The sequence below is a fragment of the Saccoglossus kowalevskii genome, chromosome 6 (genome assembly GCF_978046115.1).
Source record: "Saccoglossus kowalevskii chromosome 6, keSacKowa6.1, whole genome shotgun sequence".
NCBI lineage: Eukaryota > Metazoa > Hemichordata > Enteropneusta > Harrimaniidae > Saccoglossus > Saccoglossus kowalevskii.
Window position 1 is genome coordinate 41265444 of NC_140646.1, and position 12581 is coordinate 41278024.

The following is a 12581-nucleotide window of genomic DNA, read 5'->3' on the forward strand; positions in this document are numbered from 1 at the left end:
CGCCCATTTTGAATCGAATCATGAAACGAATGGACGCAAGCACACAAATAACAAATAGAGGCCAAACAAAACGGGGACTAATAACTATTGAATAAATGTAAACAATAGTAAATAATAAAAAAAAAATAGAAATTTATTAAAAATCTTAAATTTTGAAAATGCATAACAATAATTAGATTATTATGTAAAATAAACATATAATAATTTCTCTGGTAGAAGTAAATACCTAATCTACTGAAAGATACAATACGAGACTAAGGGTTGGTCACCAATATAAAATTTCGTTTACCTCCTGGTAAACACCGTGACCGCACGTACCGCGAGTCACGAGACACGGTGGCACTGTGTAAGTGGTGAGTTAGGATCGCGTTGAGTGCGTTCATGATAGAAGTAAGATGCTGACTTGTTCGAGTTTGTTTAACATTCACATTTAGTAATATAAATCTTAATTGAGAGTTAACCGAATTATGGGGGGAAAATATGTTGCCCGTAACTCGAAGTTCGGTTAATTGTAAATTAAAGTTCGAGTTTTGAATGTGGACTTTTAATAAAAACAAAAATGAATGTTACCCTTTACTCGAATTTCTATTAACTGTTAATTGAACATCGAGTTACAATTTGGGTATGGTTTTGCAAAAGTGGGAGTGTTCATTTTTGTAACTTTATGTTTTCGTAACTCGATGCTCGCAACTCATGTTTTCGTAACTCGATGCTCGCAACCCTATGTCCGTAACTCGAACAATTCAGCATCTCGATAGCATCATGAGTAGAAACTTAAGAAAGCCATGCATATGAATTCAAATTGAATAAAGTATACATTTAAAACGTTTACAGCAAAAGTTGACAGTCCGGATGAAGTGTAATAAACTTTGCCACCCGTGACAATGTGTAACTTTGATCCCCTAACCTTTAACCTTTTATTCATTATCTCCAAATCACAGTACCCCCGAAATTCTAGAATTTAGGTCCACAGCACAATATATAAGAGGTTGCCATCTATTACATTTGACCATTAGACATGGTAGTCAGATCCCTTTATAAATTGAGAAGTCAATGCACATGACTGCACTAATCCCATATAAGAGTCACTATTTATGAAAATGAATATTAAATCGCCACAGTTGTCACGAAGAATCATTTTCGAATATAACGGTGTAAAATGTACTGTTTGTACACGGAAATTTAAACGCGCGTTGTGTGGCAACTGTGAGGTAATTCATTATTGTGTGAAACTAACGTTATCTTGAATACATTACAGCTGAGTATATTAAATAAACTCATTGAAAGAAACGGTTTTCGTTTGCTAAAAATCATATTTCAGTGTGAATATTATCAAGCAAAAGTACTGAAAACAGTTAAGTAAACCTAAAACAAGAAACAAAACAAAAGCTTTACTTTCCGCGGATAATAATTCTGCCAGAAGCTATAATGAAGGGCGTGTAACTCTCAAAGCAATAAGTGGACCCATGAAATCATAGTTGTATTCGAGAACGACACAGAACAAAAGACTACATATGCAAATATACACATTTGTGCGTCTCATTGTGACGTTCTCGCAATGTCTCGCGCGATTTTAATGAAGTTTACATCGCATGCCACCTGTGCACACCACTTATTGCGTTACGTCATCAGCTACACATCCTCTCCACAAATCACAGCACATTTCAAATAAATTCATCGATTCCCCAAACTCTCACTTTTCGCAGGAATTGTTAGGGGGTCTAGTTCGAATAAAATTATATAATCCACTTGCATATTAATTTGTTTCAGATTTTCTGTATTCAGAATACTAGCACATCGGTCTGGTTCAAGATAAATCGAACTTTGAGTTAAAAAGTAATTTGCTTTAAGGCTGAAACCCTCCTCCAGTCCCTTGTTAGAACACTGTAAGCGTTTGGGGTTTGAGTCTCGCGTGGTTGTCATGTATGAGTTTGGGGTACCAGATGACACAGCGAAGAATATATTACAGGTAAATGATAGTACGAGGATACCCTCGTTCAAGAGTGGTTGGATTTAACCCTCAACGACGCATCATATTCAATACAAAATATAATATTTTCACACAAAAAGCTGATAACAATATTGATATTCAACAATAACTAAAATTTGCATTCTCGGTATTTTCGAAACAAGTCAGACAACTTGAACATGCAATTGGACAATTCGAAGTTTAGATATACTAGACTGATATGATTGGTACGTACAGCGAACAAATATCTACATAAAGACCCGTCTTGAGTGATATTAGAAGCAATATATCCAATTAATAACACGAACACGATATGTGATATAAATCAATGAGATCAACAGAGACAGAACACGTTTAAAATAGTGTACAATTGTTCTTGTTTGAGATAAATGTGTTCCATGTATTTGTTCTATGGTAACTGTTTGCATAATGTTGTGACACGAGTTATATCTTGTCGTTTCAAGTCCATATATAGTAACCATTTTCCATATTTGGGAGTAATATCTGGTTTAGACACTCCTGATTGGTTAATCAGTGAACGCGTTTACAGGTTATCAAATTCACATACTCCACAAGCTACTTCGTTGTCATCCTCGTCCACGAGCCACGATTTCGTATAAAACCGGCCCTATATAGAGTAGAGAAAAGAATAATGTATTATTTTCGAAGCAAAAAGTTATAACTATGTGTACAAGTGAATTTTCCTGATGCTAATTATCAATTAAAGAACACGAAATATTAGTCAGTGACGCTGTTGTATCATAACATCTCATGGATATGAGCTAGTCAATATTGGATAATTATATCGTCATACCTTAGGTACATATGCAGGTACATGAACTTCTTTTACATACGATATTGTTCCTGAAATGGAGAATTTATAAGATATTTGTTTTGCACAGCTCAACACATACGGCACGCACACTGTGATATATTACTAACAACATAAACCGAGATGTGACACACAGAGTGCAGGGGGCGGTGTCAGTGTAAGTGTGGTGCAATGATGAAGTGCTGGCGATAACAATATGTCAAATTATGTCGCCGTAATGATGAGATGATATCAATACCGTATCACAATACAATATGATGTTGGTGATATCATATCTCAATTTGATGACTGGAATACCATATCACAATGTGGCAACAGCGATGCAATATCACAATGTGATGATAGCAATGTCAAATCATAATGTGATGATTTGTTTGCCTCACCACAATGTGGTAATAGCGACACAATATCACAATGTGATGATAGCAATGTCAAATCATAATGTGATGATTAGTATGCCTCATCACAATGTGGTAATAGCGATACAATATCACAATGTGATGATAGCAATGTCAAATCATAATGTGATGATTAGTATGCCTCATCACAATGTGGTAATAGCGATACAATATCACAATGTGATGATAGCAATGTCAAATCATAATGTGATGATTTGTATGCCTCACCACAATGTGGTAATAGCGATACAATATCACATTGTGATGATAGCAATGTCAAATCATAATGTGATGATTAGTATGCCTCATCACAATGTGGTAATAGCGATACAATATCACAATGTGATGATAGCAATGTCAAATCATAATGTGATGATTTGTATGCCTCATCACAATGTGGTAATAGCGATACAATATCACAATGTGATGATAGCAATGTCAAATCATAATGTGATGATTTGTATGCCTCATCACAATGTGGTAATAGCGATACAATATCACAATGTGATGATAGCAATGTCAAATCATAATGTGATGATTTGTATGCCTCATCACAATGTGGTAATAGCGATACAATATCACATTGTGATGATAGCAATGTCAAATCATAATGTGATGATTTGTATGCCTCATCACAATGTGGTAATAGCGATACAATATCACATTGTGATGATAGCAATGTCAAATCATAATGTGATGATTTGTATGCCTCATCACAATGTGGTAATAGCGATACAATATCACAATGTGATGATAGCAATGTCAAATCATAATGTGATGATTAGTATGCCTCATCACAATGTGGTAATAGCGATACAATATCACAATGTGATGATAGCAATGTCAAATCATAATGTGATGATTTGTATGCCTCATCACAATGTGGTAATAGCGATACAATATCACAATGTGATGATAGCAATGTCAAATCATAATGTGATGATTTGTATGCCTCATCACAATGTGGCAACAGCAACACAATATCACAATGTGATGATAGCAATGTCAAATCATAATGTGATGATTTGTATGCCTCATCACAATGTGGTAATAGCGATACAATATCACAATGTGATGATAGCAATGTCAAATCATAATGTGATGATTTGTATGCCTCATCACAATGTGGCAACAGCAACACAATATCACAATGTGATGATAGCAATGTCAAATCATAATGTGATGATTTGTATGCCTCATCACAATGTGGTAATAGCGATACAATATCACAATGTGATGATAGCAATGTCAAATCATAATGTGATGATTTGTATGCCTCATCACAATGTGGTAATAGCGATACAATATCACAATGTGATGATAGCAATGTCAAATCATAATGTGATGATTTGTATGCCTCATCACAATGTGGTAATAGCGATACAATATCACAATGTGATGATAGCAATGTCAAATCATAATGTGATGATTAGTATACCTCATCACAATGTGGTAATAGCGATGCAATATCACAATGTGATGATAGCAATGTCAAATCATAATGTGATGATTTGTATGCCTCATCACAATGTGGTAATAGCGATACAATATCACAATGTGATGATAGCAATGTCAAATCATAATGTGATGATTTGTATGCCTCATCACAATGTGGCAACAGCAACACAATATCACAATGTGATGATAGCAATGTCAAATCATAATGTGATGATTTGTATGCCTCATCACAATGTGGTAATAGCGATACAATATCACAATGTGATGATAGCAATGTCAAATCATAATGTGATGATTTGTATGCCTCATCACAATGTGGTAATAGCGATACAATATCACAATGTGATGACAGCAATGTCAATTCATAATGTGATGATTTGTATGCCTCATCACAATGTGGCAACAGCGAGACAATATCAAAATGTGATGATAGCAATGTCAAATCATAATGTGATGATTTGTATGCCTCATCACAATGTGGTAATAGCGATACAATATCACAATGTGATGATAGCAATGTCAAATCATAATGTGATGATTTGTATGCCTCACCACAATGTGGTAATAGCGATACAATATCACAATGTGATGATAGCAATGTCAAATCATAATGTGATGATTTGTATGCCTCATCACAATGTGGTAATAGCGATACAATATCACAATGTGATGATAGCAATGTCAAATCATAATGTAATGATTTGTATGCCTCATCACAATGTGGTAATAGCGATACAATATCACAATGTGATGATAGCAATGTCAAATCATAATGTGATGATTTGTATGCCTCATCACAATGTGGTAATAGCAACACAATATCACAATGTGATGATAGCAATGTCAAATCATAATGTGATGATTTGTATGCCTCATCACAATGTGGTAATAGCGATACAATATCACAATATGATGATAGCAATGTCAAATCATAATGTGATGATTTGTATGCCTCATCACAATGTGGTAATAGCGATACAATATCACATTGTGATGATTAGGATATCACATGACCAGGTCACGATCGGGATATTATATCATATATCATATCATATCATATCATATCAGTATCAGTATCATGTACATATTTAAACACACACTATTTTTCTAACTTTGGTACATACCTTTTAGTAATGGGCATACAAAGAGTTCAGGATCCACCGTACATAGGTCAAACTTATTATTATAAAGCTCCATGTTGTCGTATTTCACAACTGTGTATATGGTGCCAAACTCTGTGTCATGGTCTGAAATAAATAGTCAGAATGATAATAGTTGCTTAACGTGCAAAGTGTACATTTTGAAAAGTCAAAAATGAGCTGTCCAAAAGGAAATTCGTCAATTGTTGTAATGGCGGTTTACGCGAGATTTGCAGAATGAGATTTGATGAGTTAATACCGAATACACACCCCAGGTTATATTAAATACCAAGACAGTCTTAATTCCACCAAGTTCTTTATCTTCCATGAGCAGCACTTTCCCCATTGTTTTGTCTGGCGAATCTGAGAACAAACGATACAAGTTCATCAATAATAATTATTGGCGCAGAAATCATCTCGTTTTGTTGTCTCAGTGCATTGTAGATAATTAGTAACCGTTTGGGGAGGGGGGGGGTCATGTATATTCAATTCAATAATATAACCAATAACCGTGACATAATCCAATCCAGTGATTTGAATAACCATGTTTTGTAAGATATGCAATATACGTAACTTGATATGAAGTTTCACAATATAACAAAGTTCCCGGATGAGCCATTACTATGGGAAGGTTGGTGATGAGTTATTTGATTGTAAAAATAATATAATTAGGCATTTCAGAAGGAAAATTCATGAATAGTAATGACAAGCTTAGCATCAACTATTTTGCTATGTTCATTCACAATATTATGAAGGTTTTCGAGGTATTCATAACATTCGGAGTGTACTTTAGCGTCAAAACAGCGTAGACAAAAATCTAATTATAATTTATATAAACCAGTTGTGTAATTTGTAAATGGACATTCTGAAATATCAAGCGAGATATTACGAAGAAAGCTCGGTAAAACACTTTAATAAATGCACATCATAACATAATAAATGCACACCATAACTCGGCGAATGCACACACTAACATGATGAATGCACAACACAACAAAGAGTGCCACCATAATATGATAGCTACACACCATAACATGGTGTTTTCACACCATCAAATAAATTTAGAATACAATAACATGATGAATGCACAACATAACATTATATCAGTGAATATCGTAATTCAATGGTGTAATCCCAAAGATTAAATCTGGCATTTATATAGTTTTATTTTTTTTTCATTCTATCACATCGATCATTAACTTACACGTATTCGTTTTTTGTATCTGCTATTGCAACATACTATGTCGTACGACATTCTATAAATCTTGTCGGTATTATCAATAAATACATTTTTAGTAAGAATTAAAATATGTACGTTATATCATGTTTGTAAAAGTCAACATATTGCTTTTTTATAAACTGTAAGACTAGCGCACACTGTTTAATACCATGCTACTTAATTTAACAGTACGACCGATCTTTTCACTATATCACCAGACAGGTTTGATTTGTTTTATGTGATGGGCTGAGGTTATCTTGCGGTTGCCCCCTTATCTGTTTAAAGACACAGTAGACAACAATACATGTGTTATCGATCACTATCTGTACAAATAACAGGACCAACTCGTCTGTTAACAACCTCTCATTGTAGTTGGTTCGAAATGGTACCGGGTCAATGTACATAAATACAATGACCTTACATGACATGACATGACCTTACATGACATGACATGACATAGATGTTACTAATCCGCCAATGTCTATTCAAATCTATAATGAGATGATCCAATAAGTGTTATATTTGGATTAGTTCGCTGAGCTCACAAACTCTATCGCTACTGCAAATAGTCCGAGTAAAGCAGCTGGCAATGATTGGCAGAAGAGCTGATTGATTGATTGATTGATTGTTTATCGATGTTTTGATAAGATGGTGCACGTGATTGAGCCGTGAACTTCGCGCTAGACAGTCCTACAGGTACTGCGATTTCATCATGATTTTACATGATATTGTCACGGGTCACAGAATCCTGATAAAAACCCAAGGTCATCGAACTACTTTTCGCACGAAGCATTGAACAATTCACCGTTGATTCCTATTGTAACAATGTTCTGATTCATAGTGTGAACATATCAGATGTGGACACTAACATTTAATAATAATTATGTAACAATTCTCATATACTTTTCTTCGTGATTATGATAGATCGAATACCAGCGGCCGATCTTGAGTAGGGACGATGGGACAAAAATATTGTTTTATATTTACACGCAAACCAAAGATTTATAGCAGAGATGAAAATTGTGACGACAGCTTGTTCTTATAATCAAATATTTATTTCAGACAACTATCCAAGTGAAATAAAAGCAAATGTCGAGGACATGAAAACAAATATGATAAAACAAATTACAGTGTAATCAGCGATTTGGGCCAATGTTGAAACAATTCGACTTCCATTCGGTCAATGTCCATATTAATGACGGACGCGCCAACAGCGTAAACAGGTTTCTGTATTATAGAACATATTATTTATATTCAGAACGTTTCCAAAGATAAAATTTGTCATGAACAAATATTTAATAACTTTAACAACCCGTTTGTTGGCCAGTAAAACATTGCAAAAACCGTGACGTGTTCAAAAGAAGGGCCAAACAAATAATACAAACACCCGTACAAAACCATTATTTAAATTCAACCTGATCATTTTATAATTTTTAATAAATTACTTTTCCACAAATGAAAATGCGCCCTTACAAGGAATTACCGAGCAGGCGGTTAATTAAAAGGCAAATGTTTTATCAAATTTTGTTAATTATTCACACACGATCCACCCGCATTAATATTATTACTGCCTCTACTACGACATGTATATCTCTGTGTTACTTATTTTACATATCATTATCGGAGGTCAAGTGCGGACAATTGAATATATCTGAGTTATTAAATATAAATAATCCTGTACTCTTGTGGTTTTTAAAGGGGTACTACACAATCGATAGCCGGCGTTCAGGATGATTTACATACGAATGTCGCACGATGGCGTACCAACTAGCTCAAGCCTCAGAATGCATCGCCGTGGTTTGCTACTATTATCATATGGTAATTACTAACGTCCCCGTGATAACTGCACTCAACACACCACCCGTGCAGCTAAAAACGGCCCTGACGTCTCGGAGCACATTGCCATTCAACATTTTTTTATAGTTATGCGGGTCATAGGTCATGGTCAGTCGAATTAAACACAATACACTACGCAATCCAATATGAAATGCTCCTCCAATGAGCACATTAAAGTCGACTTCCGACTGTAAACAAGGTTATGAACAATGGTAAGCAGTCGAGGAAGCAAGTCGTTACTTTTACTTGCTCTAAGATGAATGACATGAACAAAGGCGCTACCAAACACAGTTTTGTATTATGCAACTTCTGAATTGAAATAAGTTTCAAACAATCATTTGCGTGTATGTGAATGAAACTCTGATCTTAGCGAGAGAAAAAAACTTACCACATCTATTGTAAATACCTCCGATGGCGACATAGTCGTTCTTAGCAACCCATCCATCCCAATCAAAGTCCGAAGAGTCCTGACTTGGCTTGATGTCGTTAACCCGAATTTCGTTCTCCGATATCGCATTATCATCAGCATCATTACCATCATACTCGCGTGATTCTATTCCAGAGTTTGTACTGTCTATTGTCTTAGTTTCATTATTATAGTTCATGATTTCTTTCGATGCCTCTAGATGGTGGTTGTGGTAATCAGAGACTTCATTCTGATTTGACGTCGACCCATTGTTACGCTCAAACTCTATGTATATTGCAGCAGCGGATATTTTACGCTGAACACTCGAGGCTTGTAGGCTACCGTGTTTTTTCATAAGCGCTTTGTTGGCCTGTAAAATGTCAACAGCATCTGCGTGGTTGAAGAATGCATAATAAATACCCACGATGACAGTGGCGACGCACATCATAATGATGATATTTCTTTTGGCGGACATAACGATTTTGGCGAAGTATATTCTAATGGTCGACATAAACCAGCGGCAGAAAAATATCGGAATAAAATCACTGGCAGCAGCGACACAGCAAATTTTTACTTGGCAGATTTAAAAAAAAAACGCAAAATAAAAATTAAAAAATATTAATAGCATGCGTTACCAGGATTGCATATTAAGAGACAAAATTATCAATGTTCTGCCAAGCTGCGGTATCATCGATACGTCTTTTCTTGTGATCAGCTGTGCTCGGAGTGATCGAGCCGGTCCTCGAGTCTTATCATTAGTCCAACAGCTGACAGCCTACGTCACCGAGACTGATAGGGCTACATGTTATTAATCAACTAGACGTCTATTACATTCAGCCTACATTGTATGCAAATTATGACGTCAGCTTTAAGATTTAACCAACAGTGAGTGGGCGCCCAGGGTATTCACTTTCAATTGCAAATAGAAAACACCAACTTTAAATACAATGGTAATATGCGTTCCAATAACAGACTAGCAGTGTGAACGAACTTTGTGTTATACCAATGCATAAACAGCAGCGCCCTCAGTCAGCAGGGGCAAACTGTCTAACGAAAAGTAGTTTTGATAAAATAAAAAAAAGTCAATCAGGAAGTCTATTCCTCAAAGATTCCTAGACACAAAATATAATGCATTCTTACATTTACATGTATATGTAAATACTTGGTTGTATTTTAAACAACATTAAACTAATCATGTCCATGGGTTACCTCAATGAACCAAATGAATTATTAGTTTCATTATAATGTGACGATTAATCCTGACTAAATTAGTGGAAAGCTGAAAAGTAAATTATTATGCAAATAAGGTAATTATTATAGATGTATATAAACCTAAATTTGATCATCACATTGTACACATGTACCAAGATTCATTGAATTGTCACAGACCATCTATGTACGAAGTTTCATTGAAATGTGATTAGAACCAAAAGTTATGATTTATTATGCAGATTAATATGATCATATTTTAACCCAAAACGAAGCGAATGTGTGCATTGTCCTAGAACATCCATGAACCAAGATTCATTGAAATGGGATAAGTAGTACTTGCGATATCAGTGTAAAAGCCAAAAATTAACTAATTATGCAAATTAGGTGATTAATATGCACACATTTTTACTTAAAGTTAATCAGGTCTTTTAGAGCACCTATGTACAAAGTTTCATTGAAAAGTAATGAAGTAATAGTACTTGAAATATCAAAAGCTTAAAATTGATTAATTATGCAAATTAGGTAATTAATATTTCACATATCTGTCTATGCATCTTCCTATGTATCTATGTAAATTTCTTTGAAATGTGATTAGTACCTGAGATATCGGTGGAAAAGCCGAAAATTTACTAATCACTATGCAAATTAGGTAATAATATGCATAGATTTTAACCTCAAACTAATCAAATCTGAACATTAGTACAGAGCATTTATAAACCAAGTTTCCTCAAAAACCAATGAGTGGCTGTTTAGATATCAGTGGAATAGTCATGGAACAGCTAAAAATTAGTTAATTATCATGCAAATTAGGTAATTAATATGCATGGATTTCTACCAAAACCTGATCAAATCTGCGCATTTGCCAGAGCATCTATGCACCAAGTTTCATAAAAAAACGATACATGGTTTTGAGATATCAGTGGAACAGACACACACACTAACTGCAAAGACTCCCTTTGTGTGCGAAGCACACAGGAGTAAATCAAAGAAAGCTTAGAAAGAACTCCCATGTGCTGAGAGTATTGGAGACACATTAGATATAATTCAAAATTACTTGTCAGAGATAGTAATAGTGATGAAAAAGCCAAAAACTAATAATGCAAATCAGAAAATTAATATGAACAGATTTTAATGGAAAACTAATGAGGTCTGCGCAATGTAACATACCATCTATGTACCAAGTTTTATTGAAACCAAAAAAAAATATAAATTATTATGCTTATTAGGAAATTAATATAAACAGATTTTAACCCCAAACTAATTAGGTTTGTACATTGTCCTAGAGCATCTTTACACTAAGTTTCATTGAAATGGAATAATTAGTACTTTAGATATCAGTATGATAGCTTAAAAGTGGTTAATTATGCAAATTAGTAATAAATATGTACAGATTTTAACCCACAATTACCCAGGTCTGTCTATTGTCCTACAGCATCCATGTACAAAGTTTCATTGAAGTGTGATTAGAAATCAGTGTGAAAGCTGAAAATTAATTAATTATGCAAATTAGGTAATTAATATACACAATTATTTACCCTAAAACTAATCAGGTCTCTGGATAGTCCCTAAAGGATCTATGTACCAAGTTTCATTGCAATGTGATAATTAGTACTTGAGATATCTGTGGGAAAGCTGAAAATTAACTAATTATGCAAATTAGGTAATTAATATGCACAAATATTTATCCCAAAACAATCTCTGCATAGTAGAGAAATTATGTACCAAGTTTTATTGAAATGTAATGCTTACTACTTGAAACATCAAAAGCTGAAAATTAATTAATTATGCAAATTAGGTAATTAATATGCACTGACATTACCCTAAAAACTATCAGGTCTGTGCAGTGTCCTATGACATCTATTTACCAAGTTTCATTGAAATGTGATGATTAGTACTTGAGATATCAGTGGAAAAACCGAAAATTGACTAATCATTATGCATATTAGGTAATTTTTACCAAAAACTAATCAAAACCAAGCATTAGTTCAGAGCATCCATGTACCAAGTTTCATCAAAATCCAATAAGTGGTTCTTTAGATATCAATGGAACAATCATGGAACAGCTAAAAATTAGCTTATTATCATGCAAATTAGGTAATTAATATGCATGAA

At 34.3% G+C, this 12581-nt stretch overlaps 1 protein-coding gene across 2 annotated transcripts; it reads right to left on the reverse strand.

Annotated features, from left to right (window-relative positions):
- Nucleotides 1-2036: 2036 nt before the first annotated feature.
- LOC100378211 (uncharacterized) lies at nt 2037-10036 on the reverse strand. 2 transcript variants are annotated; one of them, XM_085500551.1, is made up of 6 exons: nt 9893-9982; nt 9240-9647; nt 6067-6159; nt 5782-5904; nt 2784-2833; nt 2037-2597 (listed from the first exon to the last, which is right to left on the reverse strand). In XM_085500551.1, exons 2-6 carry the CDS (start codon nt 9610-9612, stop codon nt 2514-2516), a joined length of 723 nt encoding a protein of 240 aa, XP_085356677.1. In that variant the 5' UTR covers nt 9613-9647; nt 9893-9982; the 3' UTR covers nt 2037-2513. The 2 variants fall into 2 exon arrangements, with proteins under 2 accessions (XP_085356677.1, XP_006814393.2); XM_006814330.2 differs by having other exon boundaries at nt 9240-10036.
- Nucleotides 10037-12581: the final 2545 nt, after the last annotated feature.

Coding starts and splice junctions, on each gene's coding strand:
- LOC100378211 (XM_006814330.2), bottom strand. CDS start 9,768: ATGTCGACCATTAGAATATACTTCGCCAAAATCGTTATGTCCGCCAAA. Junction 6,160..9,239: donor AGGTATTTACAATAGATGTG/GTAAGTTTTTTT, acceptor GTTTGTTCTCAG/ATTCGCCAGACAAAACAATG. Junction 2,598..2,783: donor TACCTGCATATGTACCTAAG/GTATGACGATAT, acceptor TACTCTATATAG/GGCCGGTTTTATACGAAATC.